Source organism: Pituophis catenifer, unplaced genomic scaffold, assembly GCF_029215685.1.
Source record: "Pituophis catenifer annectens isolate HBS135680 unplaced genomic scaffold, rPitCat1.0.hap2 SCAF_2, whole genome shotgun sequence".
NCBI lineage: Eukaryota > Metazoa > Chordata > Lepidosauria > Squamata > Colubridae > Pituophis > Pituophis catenifer.
The window spans coordinates 295,377,611-295,404,553 of NW_027256882.1; the positions used below are offsets into that span (position 1 = coordinate 295,377,611).

A 26,943-nucleotide genomic window follows, 5' to 3' on the forward strand; every position below is an offset into this window, starting at 1 on the left:
AAAAATGCACCTTGGGTCTGAGGGAAGGCTGAAGCTGCCGCATTCAACGCAGTGAAAAAACTCCTATCCGCGGACAGTTTTCTGATTCAGTATAATGCGACGCTACCGCTTGTTCTAGTCTGCAACGTGTCTCCCTTTGGTGTGGGAGCCATCTTGAGCTGTAGACTTCCGAACGGGCTAGAGGCACCCATCGCCTACTACTCGCGAACCCTGTCCAGTGTGGAATGGAACTACAGCCAGCTGGACAGGGAAGCCCTTGCAGCAGTGTCGGGGGTCAAGAAATTTCATGAATATCTATTCGGCCGACATTTTGAATTGGTCACGGACCATCATCCACTTTTGGGCCTCCTGGCTGGGGATCGGCCCACCCCCACTGCCTTATCTCAACGCATGACACGGTGGAGATATTACTGGCAGCGTACTCCTACCAACTTGTCCACCGACCGGGACTGAGTCTGGGGCATGCTGATGCCCTCAGCTGCTGCCCACTACCGGACCTCTTAGAAGACCCAACCCCGGAGGCACCAGTTCTCCTTATTGATGTTTTGGACTCAGGGCCTCTCACCTCAACGGAAGTAGCGAGAGCCTCAACTAAAGACCATGTGCTGGGAACTGTCATGAGTTGTGTCACGAGGGGTTGGCCAGCAAAGATTGAGGGCAGGGAATTCAAAGCATTCTTTATGAAAAAAAAATGAACTGTCTATGCAAGGGGGTTGTTTGTTATGGGGTGACCACGTCATTGTGCCCTTATGCTTAAGGGAAAAAGTTTTTAAAATGTTATATGAAGGGCACCTGGGAATTGCACGAATGAAGGGTCTAGCGAGGAGCTATGTATTGTGGCCCCAAATGGATAACGACATTGCCAAGTGGGTGGGGAAGTGTAACCCCTACAAGAGTCCAGGCCAGATCCCCCCACAGCACCGGTCAGGGAATGGGAGCGTCCCAAGGGCCCCTGGTCAAGGATTCATGTAGATTTCACAGGGCCTTTCCACAGCCAAACCTTTATGGTAATTGTCGACGCCTTTTCAAAGTGGCTTGAGATCCTTCTCATGCCATCCATGACTGCCGAAGCAGTCATAAAGGCACTCCGCAAACTCTTTGCCACCCACAGGCTGCCCGACATCCTAGTGTCGGATAATGGGTCCCAATTCACTGCCACACAGTTCGAGGGGTACTTGGCAGAATTAGGCATCCGGCACGCACTCTCGGCCCCATTTCATCCAGCCAGTAATGGATTGGTTGAGAGATTTGTAAGAACAGCCAAAGAGGCACTGGCATGGCTGGACGCGGGAGACTGGCAAGCTCGAATAGACAAATTCTTAGCAGTCCAACACGCCACCCCTTGTACTACCATGGGGCGCAGCCCAGCCAAACTCCTCATGGGTAGACAGCTCAGGTGTACCTTGGACCGATTGCGCCCCAACTACTCGCTAGATGGGTTTAGAGGGGCCAACCAGAAGTTATGCGGGTTTCAGATAGGAACACCGGTGTTCGCTAGGAATTACTCAGAGGGTCCCCTATGGGTGGCCGGGGTGATCTCTGACATGAAGGGGCCCAAATCATACACAGTGGACGTGGGAGATAGAAGGATCTGGCGTAGGCACATCAATCAACTTAGAAAGAGGTTGGCCGGACAGCCAGAAATGTACTCAGAAATACCAGGCCCTGACTTCCAAAGTTTTCCTACAACAGCTAACTCAAGCCTGAGAAGGTCGGAAGACTTAGCTGCGGACTCTGGGTTCCAGCGTTGTCCCAGCGAGACGCCACTCCCAACCAAAGACTCCAATGGCTCCAACGAAATCCAGGAGGTTCCATTGGCAGAGCCAGGAGAAACAAAAGGTTCCTCCGACCAGCTCGACACCATGCCTCAGACTGAACTGTGCAGGTCAACTAGGACCCGGACATGCCCTGGTCATCTGTGCGATTTTGTATGCAAATATATAGACTAAGTGCCTTCTGGGAGGGGAAGGGTGTTATGTATGTAGTTTTGGCAGGAGATTTAAACAACAATGGGTCACTTGTGATTGGTCAGTTGCCCGGCTGTCCAGGTATATAAGGAAGGCTGTTTGTCTGTAACCTTTGCTGAAGTCTCACTCTCCATTAAAGAGCTGTTGTTACTACCTTGCTTCTGCCTCCTCAATTGCCCAACCCAACAAGTGTGTCTACAGAATTAACCCAAAGGTGCTTTTCACAGAATGACCGAGTTGGAAGGGACCTTGGAACAGTGGTGAAATTTAAAAATTTTCCCAACCGGTTCTGTGGGCGTTGGTTGGTGGGCATGTGACCGGGTGGCCATTTCTTGGTGGTCATATGACCAGGCAGCCGTGGCTTGGTGGTTATGTGTCTGGGTGGGCGTGGCTGCACAACTGATTCACACACAATGCAGAACCTCACTGAATCACAGAGAGCTCAAAAGCAAACTATCACACTTTACACAAAAGTAACACAAAAGCTACACAACTGACTCACACACAATGTAGAAGCAGCTGGACTTTACACAAAATAGCCCCTGCAACAAACAGGAAACTCACAGACAATCAGGCACAGCTGATTTTCTCACAGTTGACTGGTAGTAAAAAAATGTTGAAATTAGAAATTAAAAAAAGGTCCCGACATTGCCCGGCACAGCTGATTGTCACACAGCTGACCGTGGAACTTTTTTTTTTCTTTTTAAAGCATTTAAAAAGATTCAAGGTGTTGGTTACCACCTTTAGAGCACTCCATGGCTTAGGACCTGGGTACCTACGAGATCGCCTTCTGCCACCGATAGCCTCCCATCAACCAGTACGCTCCCACAGAGAGGGGCTCCTCAGGGTGCCGTTGGTCAAACAGTGTTGACTGGCGACCCCCAGGGGGAGAGCCTTCTCTGTGGGGGCACCTGCCCTCTGGAACAAATTGCCCCGGGAGATACAGAGGATCCCCGACCTTTGCACCTTTCGCCGGGCCCTCAAGACGCTTTTATTCCAGCAAGCTGGGCTGGCCTAACTTCCTCTTAATTGCTTAATTTTAATTTGCTTTTAAAAAAGGGGTGTTTTAATTAGTATGGCCTAAAAAATTTGAATTTTAATTGGGAAATTTTAGTTTTAAATTATGTTCTCGACCAGGTTATTTAATTTGTTTTAATTAATTTTAACTTTTATTTACTGTTGGTTTTATCGTGGTTGTGCACCGCCCTGAGTCCTTTGGCAGAAGGGCAGTATAAAAATTCAATAAATAATAATAAATAATAATATTTTTTTTACTACAGTTTGGGCGCATAGGTAGCAAAAAAATGCTTTAAAAAAGTAAAAAAAAGTTCCACCGATCGCGCAGCACAGCTGATTGTCGTACTTTTTAAAGTGTTTTTTTACTACCAGTTTTAGCAAACGGTAGCAATTATTACTATCGGTTCGGGCGAACCAGACCAAACTGGTAGGATTTCACCCCTGCCTTGGAGGTCTTGTACTCCAAACCGCTTCTCAGGCAGGAAATCTTATCCCATTTCAGACAAATGGCTGCCCAATCTCTTCTTGGAAACCTCCAGTGATGGTGCACCCACAACCTCTGGAGGCAAGTTGTTCCACTGGTTAATTGTTTGCACTGTTAAGAAAGTTCTGCATATAGTAGGTTGCTTCTGCCTTTGATTCGTGCCCATCCTTTGCTTCTTGTCCTGCCCTCAGGTGGTTTGGAAAATAGGTTGACCCCCTCCTCCTTGTGGCAGCCCCTCAGATGTCAGAACACTGCTATCCTGTCCCCCCTCAATCCTTCCTTTCATTGAACTAGAGAGACCCAATTCCTGCAACTCTTCTTCCTATGTTTTAGGCTCCGGTTCACTAATCATCTTTGTTGCTCTTCTCTGCACTCTTTCCGAGTCTCTGCATTGTTTCTACAGTGTGGCGACCAAGAAAGTTAAAAAACCAAGGAGGTCCAGCTGCCTTTTGGAAAAGCACCTTTGGGACAACCATGACCTGGATGGTGGAGACAACCAGCCTAGGAAGCCCTCAGAATTCAGATCGACTGCACAGCCAACCAGCAACTGCACTGGCCCTCAACCAACCCAATGCAACCTCCCCCCAATCAGCACCCCAAGACCCACCCCAAGTCCTTAATCTATGACCCACACCTGACCCATCAGAAGACCCTCACCTCATGTGACCCTCATCTGATGTGTCCTCCCCATCACAAGACCCTCACCTGACATGATCCACAACTGACCAATGACCAGACCCTCACCTGACATGACCCTCACCTGACGTGACTTCTCCATCATAAGACCTACTGACCACACAAAGCCCTTACCAGCAGAAGAACATCAACACTGGTGTTCCCTAAACTCCGCTGAAGATATTACCTGGCCTGGTAACGAAACGTTCGGAAACCTACCCAGAAGCTCAGAGAACCAACCTCCACCCTCATCCTCCACCTGAGCTACCGGTATTCGCCCCATCGCAAATGGTTGAGAATTTCTTTGGCATATAAGAAAGCAGGAGGCACATCTCCTTGAGGTTCTTCTTACCCATCACAGGCCACCGAGCTCTCGAGGAGAATATCCACGACTTTGTTCACCCGTTTGGACGCCAGGTGACACACTGCCTTGAGAGTTTGTTCTTTGGTGGCAGGGTCCGAGATCTTCGGGAGACGCATGTAGATCTCCTTGAGGATCATGGGCAGCTATGGCAAAAGAGAGATCCGAGGGATGAGACCGTCTGCAACCGTCATAATATGGAACATGTTTGCTAAGCCCCTGAATTTCCCATGACCCTGAGGATGCTTAAGAGCCTCAAGAGGTCGTCCAAACCCTGCTTGGCCTTTGTTTTTTAATGTCAACTGGAATGGATCCAGGAACAGATGAGGAACATCCAAAAAGACTGATCTAGAACTCAGGAACACCCCAGCCACTAGCAAGAAACCCTGCGGTCCATAGTTCAAATGTTGGGTAGCCACTAATTCCCCACTTCTGTGCTTTTTCTGAGCTGCTGCCTTCTGGTCTCTTGGACTACCACCTCCATTATCCCCGGGCAAGTCCAGATAGGATGCCTGAAGGCAACTTTTTGATTGATTGATTGATTTGTTTATTTAACCCCACCTTTATTACTTTCACGAATAATTTGAAGTGGAGAAGATATCCAGCTTGTACCTTCTCCCTCCTCTTTCCCCCACAATCACCCCCCTGTGAGGTGAGTTGGGCTGAGAGAGAGAGAGAGAGAGAGAGAGAGAGAGAGAGAGAGAGAGAGAGAGAGAGAGAGAGAGAGACTGGCCCAAAGTCACCCGTGTGGCTTTCATGGCTAAGACAGGACTTGACCTTCTCCTGCCTTCTAGCCTGGTGCCTTAACCACTGCCAAACTGGCTCTCCAATTGTTATTTCTCATGAAAACAATAGGGCTATTTGTTTTGCCCTTACCTTCTTCTGGAAGGCTTGACCAACTTTCTCAACAGCCCTAAGATCACCTGGTGGTCTCCCATGCAGCCCTAGCCTTCTTAAATTCAGCCAAAGTGTTGTCACTAAGCCAACAAGGTCTCACCCATTCTCATCTTTCTTTTCTACAAAATCTCCTCTATCCCTTTTGCTCCAAACCCTGCCATTTTCTTACCTCCTCCATCTCCATCCCACATTCCTCCAAGAACGAATTGAGCAGGAGTCCTGCAGAGTGTGAAATGTTCTTGTCCGGGTCTGTCAGAGCCTCCAGGGCTTTTAAGATCAGGTCGTTTATTTGTGACGGGCTCAGATGCTCGCCAAAGGCCTATCGGAAAGAAGAAAAGGAGACCATGAGGAGATGCATCAGGGTTTTGACTCCCTCCTTCTCTCGACAAGCCAGAGACTTTGACCCAGATTTGGGGACAGCACCCCACGTAGAGAGGCAGGCCTTATTCCGTGTCACCCATCAGGTGATATTAGGATGTGGGGGAAGGAAGCCAACATGGCAGCTGTGATCGCCTGCTCCTAGACATTGTGTGGGGTGGATATTCACCTTCTGCCTTTGGAGCCTGCCGTCCCCACTGTGATCTTGACTTTTTTGAGCATCTCCAGGTCAAGAGGAGGAGAGAAAGGAAGGTCAACAAGAAGCCAGGCAAAGTGCTGAACTAAAACGTACCTTAGCCATTTTGGAGACGTTATTATAAAATATGGTTGGGCCCGAAAAGAAGAAGTCTTCCCTCAGCCAATTGACGATGTTCCCCTTCTTGTTCTTGCGTTTCTCTTCCATTTCTTTGGCTGTGGAGGGAGGAAAAGAAGAGAAGGTCAGATTTTGGCATTCGGAGCTTCTGAAGATCCTTCGTCTGACGGCCGCTTTAGTCGTTCCAACAGAAGAGAAGATCTGCAGCTCAGGGCTGACCTGAGGGGTCCCTGGTGCTCTCTGGGCTCGGTGGTTTTCTTGCAGACGTTTCATTGCCCAACTAGGGAAGATCATCAGTGATGATGACCATCAACCCTGAGAGGGCAAAACTCTCAGTGAAAAGCTCCTTCCCTTCTAGTACTGATGACATGAGCTAGTTGGGCCATGAAATGTTCACAAGAAAACAACAAAGCTCAGAGAGCACCAAGGACTCCAGTCCTCCTCCTCCTCCTCTTCACTCCCTCCCTCTCTCTTCCTCTCCCTCCCTCCTTCTCTCTCCCTCCCTCCCCAGCTGAAACACTTAACATGAGAAACTCAGCCTTCAAATGACCCCTGGCCCTGAGAGGTGCCAATATTAGCTGCCAATTCCAGGCATCTCTGCCCAGCCCAATGACCAGCAGGCTGTGACACCCAGTGCTCTCCTGGGCACTGCGCATCCCTGAGCTCCTGGCAGCCCTTGGAGTCCAACTTTCTCACCCAGTTTGCTCATGATGAGGTGGTGGAGGTGGTAGGCAGCCTCTGCGGACATCTGGCCAACTTCTTCGCTTGTGTCGCAAACGTGCAGGCCCAGCAAAGCCACCAGCTGTCCCAGCAAAGAAAAGTCAGCTGTGGTCTAATGAAAGGAAGCAGAAAGGAGGGGAGAGATGAGAAGGGGGGCTCATGAAGGTTTCAGCCAGCTGAAATCGGAGAATATGAACCATAGCACCATAGAATCCTAGAATCGTCCATTTTAGAATCCTAGAATCACAGAATCTTAGATACAGAGAATCTTAGAATTTTAGAATCATAGAATTATTGAATATTTGAATCTTAGAATCCTAGAATTTTCAAATCATAATCACAGAATCTTTGAATCAATGAATCTTTGAATCAATGAATTTTTGAATCAATGAATCATAATCATAGCATCATAGAATTTTGAATCAATGAATCTTTGAATCTTCAAATCTTTGAGTCTTCATATCATAGAGTCATAGAATCATAGCATCACAGAATCTTAGATACATAGAATCATAGAATCTTTGAATAATAGAATATTTGAACCTTCAAATCTTTGAGTCTTCAAATCATTGAATCATAGAATTTTGAATCATAGAACCTTAGAATTTTAGAATTTTAGAATCCCAGAACCTCAGTTGATGGAAGGGACTGTGGAGGTTTTCTCCTCCAACCCCTTGCTCAAGCAGGACTCCTTATATCCTCCTGGTCACATCCCAAAGATGCTTTTTCCAAAAGGCAGCTGGACTTTCTTCTTTTTTTCCCTTTCTTTGAAAATATCTCACTTCTCATCCCAAATGGTGACTTACGTCGAAATTGACGTTTTCAGAAACGAACTTCAGGAGGTGTCTGATGCTCTTGATGGCCCTCTCTCTCTCGTGACTCTTGGGAGATTCAATCCAGGGATTCGTGTGCTGCCAGGAAAAACAAAGGAAGAGGAGGAAAGGAAGAATTTGTGATTCACAGTTGGAAGAGCCGCAGAATTTGCCAGGACTGGGGAGAAAATCTAAGGAATTAAACAAATTTGAAATGGTTATCAATTTAGGTCTATTCTAGACTCAAAATTAGAGTAGGAGTTGAAGATTTCTGGAATACAGCTAGTCTTACAACAGTTCATTTAGAGCCATGGTGGCACAGTGGTTAGAATGCAGTATTGCAGGCTAATTCTGCCGACTGCCAGTAGTTCAGCAGTTCGATCCTGACCGGCTCCAGGTTGACTCAGCCTCCCGTCCTTCCTAGGTCGGTAAAATGAGGACCCAGATAGTTGGGGACAACAATCTGGGTCCTCATTGAGAGAGGGCTGCAAAGGACGATGAAGCGGTATGTAAGTCTAAGTGCTATTAGTATTTAGTCACTGCTCAAAGTTACAATGGTACTGAAAAAGGGACTTACAACCGTTCTTCACACTTACGACCATTGCAGCATCCCCGTGGTCAGGTGATCAAAATTTGAACACTTGGCAAATGACTCATCTTTATGACGGTTGCAGCATCCCAGGTCGTGGGATCACCTTTCGCGACCATCTGACAAGCTGTTCGGTGCCATTGTAACTTTAAAGGTCACTAAATGAATGGTTGTAAATCGAGGACTTCCTGTATAAGTAGTCCTTGACTTATGACCAGAATTTGTGGAGTTTAGCAAGGTGGATGTTAAGTGACTTATGACTGACTTTATGACCTTTTTTTGCCAAGATTGAACGAATCCCTGCGGTCCTTAAGTGAATAATGCAGTCATTAGCCAAAACTTGCTTTCCCCGTAGACTTTGGCTTGTTGGAAGCCAGTTGGGCAGCTCGCCAACGGCAGTCAGGTGAGCCCCAGGATGCTGCAACCATCATAAATGCAGGTAGTCCTCGACCTATGACACAAATGAGTCCAAAATTTCTGTTGCTAAGATGAATCCCATCAACATTGACAAAATCTGCATTGGTCAATTGCAGAAGACAGCTTTACTTGGAACAGCAGTGAGGCTCTTTGACAGGGGTGTCAATCTCTATTTCATTGAGGTCCGAATCAGGGTTGTATCTGACCTGGGGGGGCAAGGTGGGCGTGGCCAGCTCAACATCACTCATGTCGAACCATTAATGAAAAGATGCCAGAGGAGGGACAACGCAAAATGTAAATGACAAAAATTAAAATCATTTTTAACTATTGAAATTAATTAAATTGAATGGTTGAATTCACCCACAGCAAGTTATCCGGTGGCCGTGATGAGATGTCGCATTCGGCAGCTGTGACGATACCTTTCCCTTCCAACAGCCACATCTGCCTATCCCAGGTCCTTGGGAGGGACTCGACAGCTGGACAGAATTGCCAAATCCAGCCTAACCATCTGGCTGACAGTGCGACCAACCCAAAGAAAGAATCACTCTTTACCGTCAAGATCTCCTGCAGGGAATCCAGATTGGGAGCCTCGGACAGCAAGCCGGTGAGCATGGTGTTGCAGGCGTTCGCCGTCTGGTGATAAAAGTCCTAAAAGAAGAACAAGAATGTCCGAAGGAAGAAGTGGCGTAAAGGAAGGAACGGCGCCTAAAAGAGGAAGAAATCCAGGGGCGGGGAACTTATGGCCCTTTCAGTACGACTGGTGGACTTCAACTCCCAACAATCCTGAGCCAGCCATGGACTTCTGGGAGTTGAAGTCCACAAGTCTGCAGTAAATGGAGTGGCCCACCTTGCAGGGATGATTTTTCTTCCAGAGTTGGAGGAAATGCTTTCTCAGCTGAACACGAGGAACAAAAGGACTTCCTTCCTGTTATCGTTCAGAACAGACCGACTAAAAGGTTGAATGTCTTCCTTAACAGTTCTGGGATATTCAAATACAGGCAGTCCTCAACTTACGACCACAATTGCGCCCAAATTTCCATTGCTAAGCGAGACATTAGTGAAGTGAATTTTTCTCTCATTTTATGACCTTTCTTGCCACTGACTGTTGTTGTTAAGTTAGCCACACGGTTCTTAAGTGAATCGGGCTTCCTCATTGAGTGGTGCGACTGTTGTAAATCTGAACCGGTTGTTAAGCGTCTGAATTTTGAGACTACCTAGGAATCATAGCTAGTGAGTACAGAACATGGTTATTCTGCCCCACCGTGGCCCTTCTTTTGTTCGGGGCCAAAGGGGGGAGATGGGAATTGGTCTTGAGAAGACACTTCAACCAGAACACGAAAGAGAAGTGGAGGAAGAGAGAAAAGATGGCGAGGAAAACCATAGGGAGATGCTTAGGACTTAATAATAGTCCTATGCTCCAGAAACTTATAATGAGAAGTGGACGCATACTTTCAGGACCAAAGATGAAGGGACAGGCCAAGGTGCCATTGGGATCGAAGGATGGATCTAGAGTATTTGAGGAGATCTTGAATCATGTTTACCAGATCCTTGTTTCCAGGTGGATCTCAGAGGGCTTTACTCCATCTGGACTGCTCACCTGAGTTTGAGTTGATTGCCCTGGGCTGTTCGCTTTCAGTGTGGTCATCTTGAAAGCTGGCAAGGAAAACACCTTCTGGATGCTTTTGCTCACCACTTTAGACCTTATCTCAGAGTTCAAGGCAGGTTTCATACGGCTGATGAAAGACAAGAAAAAAGGAGGAGGGTGAGAAGATCATAGACTTATTTGGCTAAAAGGGACCTCGGAGGTCTTCTACTCCAACCCTTGCTTGATGGCCCTTAAACCATCCCAGTCATATGGTTGTCCACTCTTTTCTTGGAAACCTTGAGTGATGGAGCACCCCCAACTTCATTGCAGTTTGGGGAGTGGCGTGAAGCTGGCCACACCCACCTCATCGGCTACACCCACTCATTTCACGACCTCCGCCCACCCACCCCCGAGGTCAGCCACAGCCCTGATGCGGCCCTCAATGAAATTGAGTTTGACATGCCTGCTCTAGAGCATGGGGACTTGGCATTGAAATCCCATCACTGGGTCCAACTCCAAGTTCCTACCGAGCTGGTGGGAAGATGAGGGCGGAGCAGGTAGGTACCTCATGCAGGTGATGGTGACGATTGCTTGATGGAGAATTACGACGGACAAGGGTCTCGCGGGCTGATCTTCAATGACTTCCTGAAAGAAGAAAGGAACACATCTAAGAAAGCTCCTGAGATATGGCCACCATCCAGCTGGCCCTCTTCCCAGCCCTATGCTTTTTCTGGTTGACACAGGAAGTCCCCAACTTACAACCGGTCGCTTAGCCACCAAGTTTTGTGGGATCTCTCCAGAACTACTTATGACCCAGATGCAAAGTTCCGAGAGGCGTCTCTTGCTCAGGGATCATATGACCATATTTCGGTCACTTGGCAACCAGCTTGCATTTATGGCAGTTTGCAGTGATTTAAGTCTGGGATGGGTAACTGTGGCCTGTTTACGAGCTATATAAAATTGGGAAGCCAGATTCCGTTAACCAATGTGAAATTAATTTAACGAAAATGATTCTGCTAACAACGGTGGCAAGACGGGTCATACAATTGGCAGAATTCACTTAACAAATGTCCCATTTAGCAACAAAAACATTTTGGGCTCAATTGATTGGTATTCAATTCGATTCAAATTCACTTTCAAAAATAAATACGCCCAGAAGCACCTGCCTCCCTTCCCTCTCCCCACTTACAATGATGTTTATGACTAATTCCTCTTTATGAGGCAAATGGACATCTTGCCTCCTGCTGTAGGCAACAGCTTTGGTGATCATGATGATAGACCTCATGAACGCTGTCTTCAGCCCTTCGTTCTGGGAAATACAAGTGGGAATATGGTGGGGTCAGAAAAACCAAAGGAAGGACCTCCAGTTGAAATTCCGGTGCCTTCGGAAGTGAGCTCGACGGCCCTGTTCCTAGCTCTCCCTGTTGGGAGCTTCATTTGAAGCCATAGCCACCCTGTAGGGGTGGTGAAGCAAAGGGGGACCACCTTGCAGGTTGAGGGGAGCCGCATCTCTCCTCCCTGACTCGGAAAAACCTCTCATCCAAAGACTAGGAGCAGCGGCATTCAAAAATGGCTGCCGTGAAGCTGGGGAACCACCAGAAACCATCAGTTTGTGCAGGAAAAGAGAAATGGTGAATGATGTCTTGTTTGGGTGAGATATAAAAATATATATATTGGATATATAAAAATAACTTGAGGAGTGGAGGATCCCTGAAGCAACTAACTGATTTGATTGAACATTGATGAAACATTAAAATTTGACTTGGAGGCTTGGTTTCTGAACCGATGATTGTGGAGACTTAAATGGAGTGGAGTATGATTCAAAGCATTAAGGACTTTATACTGGAACTACACAAGGACATGGTGGAAATCTTTGATCATATAGATAGAAGATGGGAAAATTGTATACAAGAGACAAGGAGCAAAGACAAGGACAAGAAGGAAACCAGCAAAAAGAAGATAACAAGGAGAAGACACTCTTAAAATTAATAAGGGTTGAGGAACCAAAGCAGGGGGAAATCACTTTAAAAGATTTTAAAAAGAAATGGGAGGAACAGGAAGAGGCTTGGGAGGAAAAGATAGGATTTAGAACAGAAAGCTTTCAAATTGAACAGTGGGAAAGGGCAGGGCAAGGAGAAAAAATTAAATGATAGATTCAGACTATAAAAGACTTAAGAGAATACTATTGTATAGGTAATATGATAAATAAATATAGCTATGTGTAATAATAGTAGAATTTTATGCAACAAGAAAACTAGAGCTTGAATGAGAAAATTAGAAAACAAATAAGATAGGAATATGTTGAATGTTTTAAATTATTGTGATTAACATTAGAAGTTCCTATTGAGATATTAAATAATGGAAGAAAGAAAGAAAGGAAATTTAATAGAAAAGAAGAGTTAAATAATGGGAATATGAATAATAAAACAGATTATCATGTCTTTGAATATAATAATGTGAAGGGAGGAAAATGTTAAAAGTTTAGAATGGAAGGGTGGTAAAGCAATGTATTAATGATATGGAATAAGGAAAATGGAATGTAATAATTATGAATATGTTTATTTGTATTGAATTATATGATACTCAGATACCACACCATTCACATAATGATATGTATAAACTACACAAATATAAACAAACTTTATTCAAAAAAAAAAAAAGAAAAACAAAAACCAAAAGGAAGAGGATGTATTTATTTATTTTTATTTTATTTATTATTCAAATTTCTATACCGCCCTTCTCCTTTCGGACTCAGGGCGGTGAACAGCCAAAATAAAACATTTATACATAACGTACAATTAAAAATAGATTTAAAATAATTAAATTTGGCCCATAGTTTAAAATTTATCAATTTAAAATCCATATCAAAATTTAAAATCAACCATAAAATCATAAAATCAAGAGAGACCGGCTAACTGAAAGAGATGAGTTTTTAGGGCCCGACGAAAAGTCCGGAGGTTGGAGATCACTCGTATCTCTGGGGGTAGATTGTTCCAAAGGGTAGGTGCCACCACAGAGAAGGCTCTCCTCCTGGGGGTCGCCAGCCGGCATTGTCTAGCCGACGGCACCCTGAGGAGGCCCTCTCTGTGGGAGCGAACTGGCCGGTGGGAGGCTATTGGTGGCAGAAGGCGGTTCTGTAAGTACCCTGGCCCTAAGCCATGGAGTGCTTTAAAGGTGATCACCAACACCTTGAAGCGCACCCGGAAGTCCACCGGAAGCCAATGCAGCTCGCGCAGGAGAGGAGTCACATGGGAGCGCCCCGTCGCTCCCATAATCCCCCACGCAGCCGCATTCTGCACCAGTTGGAGCCTCTGGTGTACCCCAAGGGGAGCCCCATGTAGAGAGCGTTACAATAGTCCAGACAAGAGGTGACGAGTGCTTGAGTGACTGTGCGTAGGGAGTCCCGATCCAGAAAGGGGTGCAACTGGCGTATCAGGCGAACCTGATAAAAAGCCCCCCTGGCCACGGCCGTCATATGCCCTTCTAAAGACAGCCGTGCATCCAGGAGGACACCCAAGTTGCGGGCCCTTTCCGTGGGGGCCAGTGATTCACCCCCAATAACCAGCGATGGCATCAGCTGGCTATACTGGGACGCCGGCAGCCACAGCCACTCGGTCTTGGAAGGGTTGAGTCGAAGCCTGTTTCTCCCCATCCAGACCCGCATGGCCTCCAGGCACTGGGACATCACTTCCAAGGCATCGTTGGGATGGTCTGGGGTGGAGATGTACAGCTGAGTATCATCAGCGTACTGATGGAACTCCACCCCAAAACCACGGATGATCTCACCCTGCGGCTTCACATAAATGTTGAACAGGAGGGGCGAGAGGACCGACCCTTGCGGCACCCCACAAACAAGGCGCCTCGGGGTCGACCGCTGCCCCCCTGTCAACACGGATTGCGACCGGTTGGAGAGATAGGAGGAGAACCACCGCAAAACGGTGCCCCCCACTCCCAGTCCCTCCAGCCGGCGCAACATGATACCATGGTCGATGGTATCAAAAGCCACTGAGAGGTCTAACAGGACCAGGATAGAGGAGTAACCCCTATCCCGAGCCCTCCAGAGATCATCCACCAACGCGACCAATGCCATTTCCGTGCTGTACCCAGGTCTGAAGCCGGACTGGAGCGGATCCAAATAGACAGCTTCATCCAGGTACTGTGGAAGCTGTCGCGCCACCACACTCTCAACAACCTTCGCAATAAAGTGAAGGTTGGAGACTGGACGATAGTTAGCCAAAACAGCCGGATCCAGGGATGGCTTCTTGAGGAGAGGCCTCACCACCGCCTCTTTCAAGGCGGCCAGCAGGACACCCTCACTCAAAGAAGCATTGATAATTCCCTGGAGCCAGCCTCTTGTAACCTCCCGGGAAGCCAGCACCAACCAGGAGGGACATGGGTCCAATAAATATGTAGTGGCGTTCAGCCGTCCCAAGATCCTGTCCACGTCCTCGGGAGCCACAGGATCGAACAACTCCCAGATAACACTCTCAAGGCCTGCCTCAGTCATCTCGTCTGAACTAACCCAGTCAACGGCCAAGTCTTCCCAAATCTGAGTTATTTTATCATCCAGATACTGTACAAAATCCTCAGCTCGGCCCTTTAGGTAGCCGATTGTCTTTGGTTGAACTCTGGGGGGCTCACAATCAAAACATCACTGGGCATTCTGGGTTCTAGTCCTGCCTTAGGTATGAAAGCTGGATTGGTAACTTTGCGCCAATCACCAGGAGACTGTGAGTTCTAGTCCCTCCTTAGGATGAAAGCCAGCTGAGAGACTTTGGGCCAATCACCAGGAGACTGTGAGTTCTAGTCCCGCCTTAGGCATGAGGGCTGGCTGAATGAGTTGACTTACACAACACAGAGTTGTTGTGTGGAAAGGAAGAAAGCATATAATGCACATGCGCTGCCTTGAGTATAATAAATGCAGCATGACCATAGATCCTCCTCCTCCTCCTCTCCCACAACATGCTAGTAGGGTCATGAAATGTCTTTAAGAAAGCAATCAAGCTAAGGACTCTGGATTATAATTGTTCTCGTAATTAAAGTCAGCATTAAGGGAAGTATAGGGTGGAAACCAGCCTACCTTGTTCCTGGTGGAATACTGGTCCAGTATTTCTGAAATAATGTTGTCCAGGAGAGGCACCATGTCTTCTACTTGCGCTCCCAGGACTGCCTGGCCGTAGCAGAGGATTAGTGTGGTCCGAATCCATCTCTCGGAGAGAGTCTGTGAGTACAAAGACGAGGGGGTCAAACTATTTCTCAGAGCACCAGAAGACAAGACAAGAAGCAATGGATGGAAACTGATGGAGCTTCTTAGTCATCCAGGTCACGGCTGTCCCAAAGGGGCTTTTTCCAAAGGCAACTGGACTTTGTTTTTCCTTGAAGAGGTTTCACTTCTTATCCAAGAAGCTTCTACAGTTCTGACTTTGGTCAAAACAGAAGAAGCTTTTTGGATGAGAAGCGAAATGTCTTCAGGAAAAAACAAAGCCCGAGCCTTCTGAAAAAGCACCTTTGAGTCTACGTGAGATGTTTGTCGGGGCAACTCCTAATCTTCTCTAGCCTTATAAAATAGTTCTCCAGGAGATGGAGATGGAGAATTTCCAGCACCACCTACATCCTCAGCGCTGGACTCAGGTCTTTGAGATCTATGACCAATCTGAGGAGACCAGATAGCCTGGTTCATAAGTCTTTCCAAGCACGTTGGACTTTCCTTCCCAGAATCCCCCAGCCTCCTTCTGTACTTCTGTTCAACCCCATCCCTGGTCTTACCTCAATGGTGGCTTCCAGCACAAAAGGTGCCTGGGGCTGCCTGAAATGTCCAACCTCTTTCAGGACCTCCAGAATCTCAGGCAGGTGGCAAAAGGCAACCATTCGAATGGATTCCGAGATTCCCTAGGCAAAGCGATGTTTGTGAATTAGGACATTTGCACATTTCTCTTTCTCTTTCTCTTCCGCTTTCTCCTCCCCTTCTCCACCTCCTGTTCCTCCTCCTCCTCCTCTCTGCAAACCCCAGGCCCTTCTAGCACTGATGAAATTGCCTAGCTGGGTAATGAAATGTCTGCAACAAAACAACCAAGCACAGAGAGCACCAAGGACCCCACAGTCATCCTCCTCTCTCTAACCCCCATTCTCTTCTAGCACTGATGATGTTACCTAGCTGGGTAATGAAACATCTTCAAGAAAACAACCAAGTTAAGAGCCTTGATAGTACAGGGGTTTAGTGCACCCTGTTATTAACACAGCTGCCTGCAATTTCTGCTGGTTCGAATCTCTCCAAGGCTCAAGGTTGACTCAGCCTTCCATCCTTTCTAAGGTAGGTGAAATGAGGACCCAGTTTGTGGGGGCAATAAGCTGACTTTGTATAAAATATACAAAAGAATGAAGGCTATTGCTTAACGCACTGTAAGCCGCCCTGAGTCTCCGGAGAAGGGCGGCATATAAATTAAAATTATATAAATAAAATTAAAAAAAAAAAAGAGACCCCACAGTTCTTCTCCTCCTCCTCCCTTCACCTCCTCCCTTCACGCTGCAAAACCTTTTCCTTTCTAGCACTGATGACGTGACCTAGTTGGGTCACTAAATGTCTGCAAGAAAACATCCAAGCTCAGAGAGCACCAAGGACCCCACAAAGATGGAGGTCTCAGCCCCCACAGGCATCCCATTCCCACTCACCTCTCGGTCTGTTTCTTCCTGGAGTGAAAAATTTAGAAGGCTTTTGAGCTGTTCCGTCACCAGGTCCTTCTGTCTTGAGTTTCGCAGTTTAACGCCATAATATTTGTATAGGTTAATCTGAAGGTGGGAAGAAGAGTCCGTGAGTTCTAGAGAGCTCCACCAATCGGCCAGGAAAAGGAAATATAGGACAAATTATGATCAAAAATGGACTCCCTGTGGCCAAGCACAAGGAAAGTGGTCCCAGCTGATCTGATCGGGGAGATGGGCAGCATATGAATCTAATAAATCAATAATTGCCATTTTGGCTTTCTTCTTCTTCTTAAAAAGCTACTTTAACCCCCCCCCCATCCCTATGGGTGCCCTTGCTGATTCTCTGTTTGGGGGTCCTGATATGCTTTATGGTTTCTGTGGAGATCGTGCAGCTTCATCTTTTTAAATTCAGTAGCTCTCCTTGGTGGATTGGAACAACTTGCCATGGGCCTCTTGGCATGGCCAACTAACCATGGCCTACTTGCCTTGGCCAACTCACCAGGGAACAAAAGTTACACTAATAGCAGGCTTCCAATATCTCAGGGGCTGCCACAAAGAGTGGGGGTCAGCCTATTCTCCAAAGCACCCGAAGGCAAGACAAGAAACAATGGATGGAAACTTGTCAAGGAGAGAACCAATCTAGAACCAAGGAGAAACTTCCAAACAGTGAGAACAATTAACCAGTGGAACAGTTTGCCTCCAGAAGTTGTGGTGCTGCATCACTGGAGGCTTTTAAGAAGAGATTGGACAGCCATTTGCCAGAAATGGGAAAGGGTTTCCTTCTTGAGTAGGGGGTTGGACTAGAAGATCTCCAAGGCCTCCTTCCAAGTCCGTAATTTTATTATTCATTTGTCTGTCTAATATCGAAGAAATGGTGGAACAGAAGTGTCAAAGAAAGGATGACAAAGAAAGGACAAAACGATACATGAATGACAAACATTAAAATGATTTTTAACATTATTGGAGAGAACGGAATTGTTGAATTAACCCTCAGCGAGTCTGCTGTGGCTCGTGGGCAGCCACGGTGAGTTGGCCACGGCAAGTCGCCTCTTCTGACGTTGCATCTAAGACAACTGCGGCCCTAAAAGTGTAAAACCTCCGCATATTTACCTTGTCTTTAGACAAGACCTGGGACGTGCTTTGCTTCTGGTCGATGGGCGGCAATGCGCTTGTTTTCCTCCTGTGGCTTGAAGGAATCTGCTTTGCCAACAACAACAAGAACAACAAAAAAGAAGTTGTGAGAAAGTGAAGGAGCAGAGGAAGGAACAGTTTTCCCTGTGTTTCCAAGGGGAGGGTTGGTTTCCCTTCTGTGTCAGGATGCATATTATAATTAATTCGACTTTTCTAGCTGGGACAGACATGAAGCACGTAACAAGGACCATCCGGATTGTATCAGCTGGAGCTGAGGCAGCTTTTGAGATGAACGGTTGGAAAATCACTGCCACAAATTGTGAGAACTTGCTTTATCACCATTTATTGTTGTGGCCCTCCAGCAGCCGAATCAGAGGAGGAAGAGGAGGAGGCGTGGGAGTCAGGGCCAGCATCAGGGCAACCTGAGAGCTCCGAGGGGGAAGAGGGAATGGGGCTGGCAGAGAGAGAGAGAGAGAGAGAGAGGAGGAGCCTGGGCTGTCCGTCAGCCCTCAGATGGAGAGTCAACAGTTCCCAGGTCTGGAAGTGACTGATGAGGAAGAGGAGGAACAGCTGAGTCCAGAGCCTGATGTGTGGATGTGCAGAAGGCAGAGGAGAGGAGAGCCGGGGAAATCTATGGGCCGGTCCTTGGGACGGAAGAGACACCGCTGCTAGCGAAGCCCACCCTAGCTCTGGGGATAAAAGGCAGGGGGTGGGGATGTATAGATGTGGCAGACAACTATTCTTCTCCCTGCCGGATGGACTTCTTAGCCTGAGGTGAGAGAGAAACTTTTTGTCGGGGCTGCTGGCTCTCCTCATAAAGGAATCTTTGAGTTCACTTCAGAGGGTTTGTGGTGTTTGGGTCAGAACATTTATTTACTGACTGTTCGAAGTTATAACGAATAATTTACAACTGAAAAAAAGGGACTTTGTTTTTCACACTCAGGACCATTTCACATTTCCACGGCATGCAGAGAGCTTCCAGTCCCTGTTGTTGCTGCCCAGCATTCAGTGCCAGACAGTGCAACAGGGAGGATGGTTGTCTTGTAGATCTTAGATTTAAGATGGGTGGCCATTCGTCTGTCCAGTAACACACTGGTGAGATCTCGTATCTAGGCTGCATTCTCCTTCGCTCGCACCTCACCATTGATGTCACCATTGACATTGGAGGTGGGATCCCAGATACCAAAAAATGTCCACATTCTTTAGGTTTTCTCCATTGATTTGAAGCGTTCCAGGGGTGGTGACAGTCTCTAAGTGCATGTCTAAGTCTTGGTCTTTAGGCGGAGTTCAAAATTGTTGAGGCGATCATTCCATAGTTGTTCCATGATCCTTCCACCAAGGGCCCCATAGTTCAGCAATTTCTCGATAACCACATTTGTCTACTTTTGGGATAAGTGATGTCCACCAAGGCAGTCCTGGCTTCTGCAACCAAGATGGACCTCCGGGCCCACTGCGACACAAGCCAAGCTGCTTACCTGGAAAGGACGAAGATGGTCCAAGATGGTCTCTAATATTTCTCTCTTGTCCATCAAATCCAAGACTTCTTTGACGGGTCTCCCTTTTAGCGCCTTCTTGCTCTCCCACAAACTTCTGAAGCACTCATCAGAGAGTTCTGAGAAGAAGAGACAGACAGAGATTGATGGGCAATTCGACAGGACAAGCCTTCTCAAAGGAGAGAGAGGCAAGGTGTGCGTAGTGGATCACCAGGCTGAGCCTGAGGGAGGGGTCAAATGTGTCATAAGTCTTGAGTCCCTGATCTTCATGTCCTTAGACAACCATCTTATATATGGAATTGGAATTTTTTATTGCTTTGAAATTTCATGATGTCGTAATCTTATAATTTAGATATAGCCTTTGAAAAAGGCTAAGAGGGAGGGGTCTTTCCTCACCTCTGAGGGCAAGATGTTCCCTAATACAGTGGCAGCGGTAGAGAAGACCCTCTTCCTAGACCCCACCAGTCGAAACTCTTTGACTGATGGAGTCTGCACCATAACGTCCCTGCCTGATGAAGGATGGTTGCAGGATTTGGATTTGGGAAGTCTAGAGAAAAGAAGGAAGGGTGTACTAGTGACATGAGAGCAGTCTTCCAGTATTTGAGGGGATGCCACACAGAGGAGGGGGTCAACTAGGAGAAACTTCCAAACAGTGAGGACAATCAACCAATGGAATGGCTTCCCACCAGAAATCGTGGGTGCTTCATCACTGGAGCCTTTGAAGAAGAGACTGGGTAGCCATTTGTCTGGGATTGTATAGCATCTCCTGCTTGAGCAGGAGGTTGGATTGGAAGACCTCCAAGGTCCCTTCTGGCTCTGTTCTGATTGATTGATGGATTGATGGATGGATGGATTGATTGTGTGGGATGGGCTGATGTGAAAGGACAAGGCTGGTTCCATAGGTAGCCCAGCCCTGTAGCGTCTATACCTGGATACGAAGGCAGGACAGCATCTGGAGACCGTTTTCTCCCCGGAGCCCTTTCCCTCTCGGGCCTCCTTGGCAAGGGAGGAGGCTCCTTCAGGCCAGCCTTGATCTCCCCCTGAGGAGCCCTCGGAGGGGTCCTGGCAGTTGTCCTTCTCACTAAATCGGGCAGCACCAGTGCTGGAGGCTGCACCTTCTTCCTGATGTCTACTGGAGCTGACTTCACAAGCAGGGGTAAGACCTGCGTGGTTCTTTGAGCGGCCGAAGAAGTGGATGGGTGGGCTTCTTGGTTGTTCCACTGCCGTGGGTCATTACTGCTGATTTGCGGATGGGACTCCTTGCTGTCCTTCTTCTTCAAGAAGGGCAACTTCTTCAGCATGTGGTCCATTCTCTCGTGAAGAGGGAGTTCTTGAACTGGAGGGAGATCCTGTCAATAAAGGAGAAGTTTTGTAACTCCAGGTTGAAAGGAGGGGTCCTTGGTGCACCTATCTATCTATCTATCTATCTATCTATCTATCTATCTATCTATCTATCTATCTATCTATCTATCTTATTTGTGAGATGTAAATGCCTTATTCCCTAATGTGTAAATAATGTATATATGGGACATCGGGGGTTAACTTATTCTTTGGTTCCTAATGTATTCATAATTCACCACTCCCATTCTTGACTCCACCCCTTGTATATATAAGGAGCCACCTTCACCATTTTCCTTGCTTCTATCTGTGAATATTCAGTGAATATAGAATGCCTGTTATAATTAAAGAGAAATATATTTAAACCTCTAACTCTTATTATCATTATTGAGTCTGATCCTGAAAATATTGCAACAAGCTGGTAGCAGAGGATGGTTAATTGACTCAATAAATACTTAAAGATGTCTAAGAAAGATAGGCCCAACACCAGGGCCTACAGCAAAGAAATAGAAACTGAACAAGAAATAATCAACGAATCCACAAACGCGATTTCGAGAGAATCCGAAGAATACACCACTGAAGAAGAAGAACTAATAAATGAAAATAATGACCAGGAGGAAATCGAAATAGAAAATAACGAACTCAGGTCAGAGATATTAAAACTATTAAAAAGCCAGAAGAATGATGAAAGCCTCATCGCGAATCTCCAAGAAATGCTGAAAAACAGCGGAGCAGCGAGAGAGAAAAACATTGCTAAAGAGAAACCCAAAGACCAAAAAACTGTGAGTGATATGACTACAGAGAAAGTCGTTATGAAAAAGAAAAGATGTGATCCCGCGCTAAATTTTGAATGGCAGCCATCTTGGTTCCAACAAGCCTCCAAAGTGAGCGAAGCAGAGCCAATCAAAATGCTCAGTTCAAAATTTCTGGCGCGAAAAACGTTATCAGACAACGAAAGCGAAAAGGAAGATTCAAACTCTTCAGAAGAACCAGAATCAGAAAGCGAAGATGACTTAACGAAATCCCAAGTAAAGTCAGCAATGAAGACGCTTTTTGCTGCATTTGGGCCAAAATTAAAAATTTCCAAAGCGACAACGAAGAAGCTAGAGAACAAGCCGATACCTCAAGACCTGCACGCTCCCATCCTGACTTCGAGAGCGACGACGCCCGAGCCCAGAGAGCCATGTCGATTCCGCCCTACACCGCAGACCGGATCAAGTACCAACGCACACAAAAGAAAGAAAAGAGCAGTCGCCGCCATCAAAACTCCTAAAACCGAGCCAGATACCGACTCGTCTGAAGAGGAGCGGAGCGAGCGAGCTGCAATGGAGAGAACCTTCCACGACGACGCCAAAGAAGAAATGAGCAACGCGCATGTGCGAAACTACGTAGACGGTCCGGAAAGACTTGAACTGGCCAGAGAACCGCGCAGACTCGTTGCGAGCATCCCCATGCCGTTTTGCAATTTCCTGCACTTGCGAGACCACGGACTACCTCAGGTTGTAAGTAATGGACAAAATAATGTGGGAAACTTACCCAGTGACTTCCCAAAACTTAGAGTTGATGGCATTAATTTGCAAGAATGGTATCAACAGCTTCAGGTTGTCTTTATGAAAGAAAATTTACTATTCTTTATCACTAGTCCTCCAAGAAGACCTTGGACTTTAAAAATAGATTGTTTACATCATAGAGCATTTTTCTTAATAATATCTAGCGTGTCTCCTGCAATGTATCATAGCATCAAACCAAACCTAACTGTTTCAGAAATAATTCAATGCATGTTTAATCTGTTTCACAGCGATAGTGTAGCTACCACTACAAGAATGTCTAAGGATTTCTTTTCTTCCAGAGTAAAACCAGGGGTTTCCATAAGTGAGCATTTGATATCTCTAAACAAAATAAGAGCTGAGCTGCATTTGAGGGGGGAAGTGATTTCAGACCAAACAATGAAAAGTGTTATTATCAATTCACTTGATTCATCATGGGATAGTTTTATGTCACACTTAGACACCATCAATCTAGGATATTTATCCATAGAAAGTCTATCTAACAAATTGATAGCAGAAGACAATTCAAGAAAAAATCGTTCCAGCAATCACACAGAACACAAATCTTTTAGGAAGGTAGCTTTCCAGGAAAAATACAATGAAGCTTTTAAATGCCATAATTGTGGGTCCAGGGAACACAATAGAAGAGACTATCCCAAAATCTCAAAGGAGAGACATAGGTCAGAGTATAGGAGCAAATACAATTATAGACAGTCTTCCACAGATAGACATAAATATAGAAGCCCACCAAATTACAGAGATAGTAGAGGGGGTAGAGAAAATTCAAAAGAGAGAAAATCTGGTTCACTGAATGGACTAAATAAACAAGACAGCACTAAAACACAACAAAATGAGAACAATAATTGGCTTATTGATTCTGGGGCAACCAACCACACCACTAATAACAAAAATATATTGTCTTCATTTACAGAAGATAAATTTGTAATAAAGGTAGCTAATCAAGAAAAGGTTCAAGTATTAGGCAGAGGAAATGTGACCTTGCCTGGCCTAGGAAAAATAGAGGGGGTATTGTTAATTCCAGAAATACCTCATAACATACTAAGTGCCATAAAACTAAGCAGAGATTCTGACATCAATATAGTTTTCTCAAAGGGGAAAGCAACTTTAGAGAAGGACAAAACAAATGTAGGCACTGTGATGATTAAAGGAGGCCTACCCTATCTAATAACAAAAGAAAGATGGTTACATAACATTGATTCAAATATGGAAGATTGTATTGAGGCAGATGATGAAAATGTTAGTAACAGTGACAATGATGAATGTAAAATATCTCATGATCACGCAAATACACACAATGAGAAGAAACCAAGAATAGGTAAACCAATTCATGATGAGTGTGCTCACATCTTGCATAGGAAGTTAGGACATGCAAGTTTTCCTGTAGTACAAAAAATGACTGAACACGCAGAAGGTGTCAAAATAAAAAATTGTGAAAATTATTTGGAATGCTCAGTATATAAATCCACTAAACTAAAAACTAGTCCCAGACCAAAAAAATCCAACAGATCAACTAACAAAATTTTTGACTTAGTACATATGGACCTAGTTGGTCCATTAACTCCATCAATCACTTATAGAAAACGTTACTTCCTAACAATAGTAGACGATTACAGTCGCTATGGTTTTGTTTACACATTAAAACACAAGGATGAAACCTTTCAGAAATTTAAGGAATTCTACAAACGCATAGAAACACAACATAATATCAGAATAAAACAAATTATGACAGATAGGGGATGTGAATTCATGTCTAAAGAATTCTCCCAATGGTTAAAGGATAGAGGAATGCTACATTTCACGTCTAGTCCATTTTCTGCGTTCCAAAACGGGATTGCAGAGAGAAAGAATTCCACACTACAAACCATGATTAGGTGCACATTAGAGGATGCTGGTTTAGGCAAACAATTTTGGTCAGAAGCCTTACATTATTCAAATTACACTCAAAATAGAACCTGGTCCAGTATTGTGAATAAAACACCATATGAGGTGATGTATAATAGGAAACCCAAATTAGCACACATGCACATATTTGGAGTCACTGCAGACGTACACATACCTAAGCAGTTGAGAAGAAAGGGAGAAAACGTATCCAGAAGATTAAGATTTATGGGATATGAAACTGGCACCAAAGGGTACAGATTCATTGATAATAATAACAAATTTATAGTCTCCAGAACAGCTGTGTTCCATGAACAGGCCAATTGGTCTAAATTACATCTTAATGAAATATTTCCAAATAAATGCAAAGATACAAAACCTTGTGAGGAAGGGACAATAGAAAATCAAAATATCAACAAAAATAAAAACAAAACCAAAACTTGGACAAATAGTCAACACAAAATAAAGACAGACACATTAACAAAAAAGGAAGCAAGATATTTGCATGATAACCATAGCAAACCCGAAAGAGCTATTAGAAACAATAGAAATCAAGTACCAAATAAATACAGAGATTACATAATGCATATGGATGGTGAACAAATGACACCTAATACATATGAGGAAGTATTAAAACTCCCTCGTGAAGAAAAGGAAAAATGGGAACTAGCTATGAAAAAAGAGATGGAAAGTTTGCAAGGATTGAATGTGTTTACACCTGCGATTGCACCTAAAGATAAAACGATTATAGGTACCAGGTGGATTTATAAAATTAAGAATCTAGAAGGAGGCAATACTCTATACAAAGCTAGATTGGTTGCACAAGGTTATGCACAAAAATATCCGGAGGACTACACTGACACATACTCCCCCACAGTGAGAACAGAGAGTGTTAAAACAGCTCTAGTAGTGGCATCTGCACTCAATCTTGATGTATTTCAATATGACATACAGACTGCGTATTTACACGCAAAACTAGATAAGGAAATATATGTAAGAGCACCACACAGTCAATACACTAATAAGAATGAAATTTGGCTATTGAACAAGAGTCTATACGGATTAAAGCAATCTGGCAAAAGATGGTACGATTGCTTGGTAAAAGTACTTAAGACCATGGATTTCAACGCTACCACTGCTGATAACTGTTTCTTTGTAAAAAAGAGTGATGATCATATTGAATTTGTATTAATTTATGTAGATGATATTTTATATATAGGAAAACACAAGGAGAGAAGAGAAACCTTTGTAAATAAGCTAAACGAACATTTCTCGTTGAAATCTCTAGGTAAGGTAAACAAATACCTTGGTGTACAAATTAACAAAACTAGAAGGGGATTCAAACTTACTCAGAAAGATAAAATCATTGAACTTCTGAACAAATGCAATTTAAACAATGCCAAACCCTGTGACACTCCTATGCAAACTGATTTCCTTAGAAACACTGATGAATCTTCCCCTGAATTCAAGGATAATACATTTTATAGATCAGTCATAGGTTCACTTCTTTATATATCTAATTGGACCAGGCCAGATATTGCATTACCACTCAACTTATTGTCAAGATATGTTAGCAAACCAACAATGTATCATTGGGAAGCAGTCAAAAGAATTCTAAGATATCTGAAAAGTACATTAGACTTTTGCTTAGTATTAGAACCTAGTAATGGTAAAGAACCAAAACTTACATGTTACGCAGATGCGGATTGGGCTGGAGATATATCATGCAGAAAGAGCACTTCTGGTTATATTTTTCTATTAAATGACTGTCCAGTTTACTGGTACACTGGTAAACAAGAACTGGTAGCCACTTCGACCACAGAAGCGGAATATGTTTGTTTGTCCAAAGCTGCAAATAACCTTGTATGGTTTAATGATTTGATTTCAGATGTTTGGAAAAAACCTGCTTTGCCTTTTGTTATGCATGAAGATAATAAAGCAGCCATTGAAATATCCAGATCCGATGCCATTGGACAAAGGTCCAGGCATATAGATATAAAATTTAAGCATGTGAGACAATTGTCTCAAGATGGATTTATCAAAGCAGTGCATTGTGATACCTCTGAACAATTAGCTGACATATTGACGAAGCCTTTACCTTCTAAACAGCACAAATATTTAACATCAAAATTATATGTCTTATATTGTCCTGAATCTGAATGTAATTGGTGTTGTATAGCGAACCGGCATTTAGAGGGGGATTTGTGAGATGTAAATGCCTTATTCCCTAATGTGTAAATAATGTATATATGGGACATCGGGGGTTAACTTATTCTTTGGTTCCTAATGTATTCATAATTCACCACTCCCATTCTTGACTCCACCCCTTGTATATATAAGGAGCCACCTTCACCATTTTCCTTGCTTCTATCTGTGAATATTCAGTGAATATAGAATGCCTGTTATAATTAAAGAGAAATATATTTAAACCTCTAACTCTTATTATCATTATTGAGTCTGATCCTGAAAATATTGCAACATTATTTATTTATCACATGTTCTTCCTGTGTCAACAAGCTCAGACTGCCCAAGGAGCTGCTGATCTACAGAGGAATTTTGGCGTCTCTCCTTTGTGCTTCTACAACTGTCTGGTTTGACACAGCAACCAAACTAAAAGTCCA

At 44.8% G+C, this 26,943-nt stretch overlaps 1 protein-coding gene across 1 annotated transcript in view; it reads right to left on the reverse strand.

Moving 5' to 3' along the window:
* LOC139310429 (maestro heat-like repeat family member 5) overlaps positions 1 to 19,574 on the reverse strand; it is a 33,324-nt gene extending 13,750 nt beyond the window's left edge. The window contains exons 1-14 of the mRNA XM_070934584.1: positions 19,521 to 19,574; positions 18,025 to 18,111; positions 16,885 to 17,001; positions 15,981 to 16,104; positions 15,296 to 15,444; positions 11,405 to 11,524; positions 10,781 to 10,860; positions 10,228 to 10,363; positions 9,183 to 9,278; positions 7,619 to 7,723; positions 6,789 to 6,924; positions 6,072 to 6,190; positions 5,571 to 5,720; positions 4,496 to 4,650 (exon numbers count right to left, since the gene is read on the reverse strand). Coding sequence (XP_070790685.1) covers positions 4,496 to 4,650; positions 5,571 to 5,720; positions 6,072 to 6,190; positions 6,789 to 6,924; positions 7,619 to 7,723; positions 9,183 to 9,278; positions 10,228 to 10,363; positions 10,781 to 10,860; positions 11,405 to 11,524; positions 15,296 to 15,444; positions 15,981 to 16,104; positions 16,885 to 17,001; positions 18,025 to 18,111; positions 19,521 to 19,574 — 1,628 coding nt within the window. The remainder of the gene's footprint in view (positions 1 to 4,495; positions 4,651 to 5,570; positions 5,721 to 6,071; positions 6,191 to 6,788; positions 6,925 to 7,618; positions 7,724 to 9,182; positions 9,279 to 10,227; positions 10,364 to 10,780; positions 10,861 to 11,404; positions 11,525 to 15,295; positions 15,445 to 15,980; positions 16,105 to 16,884; positions 17,002 to 18,024; positions 18,112 to 19,520) is intronic.
* Positions 19,575 to 26,943: the final 7,369 nt, after the last annotated feature.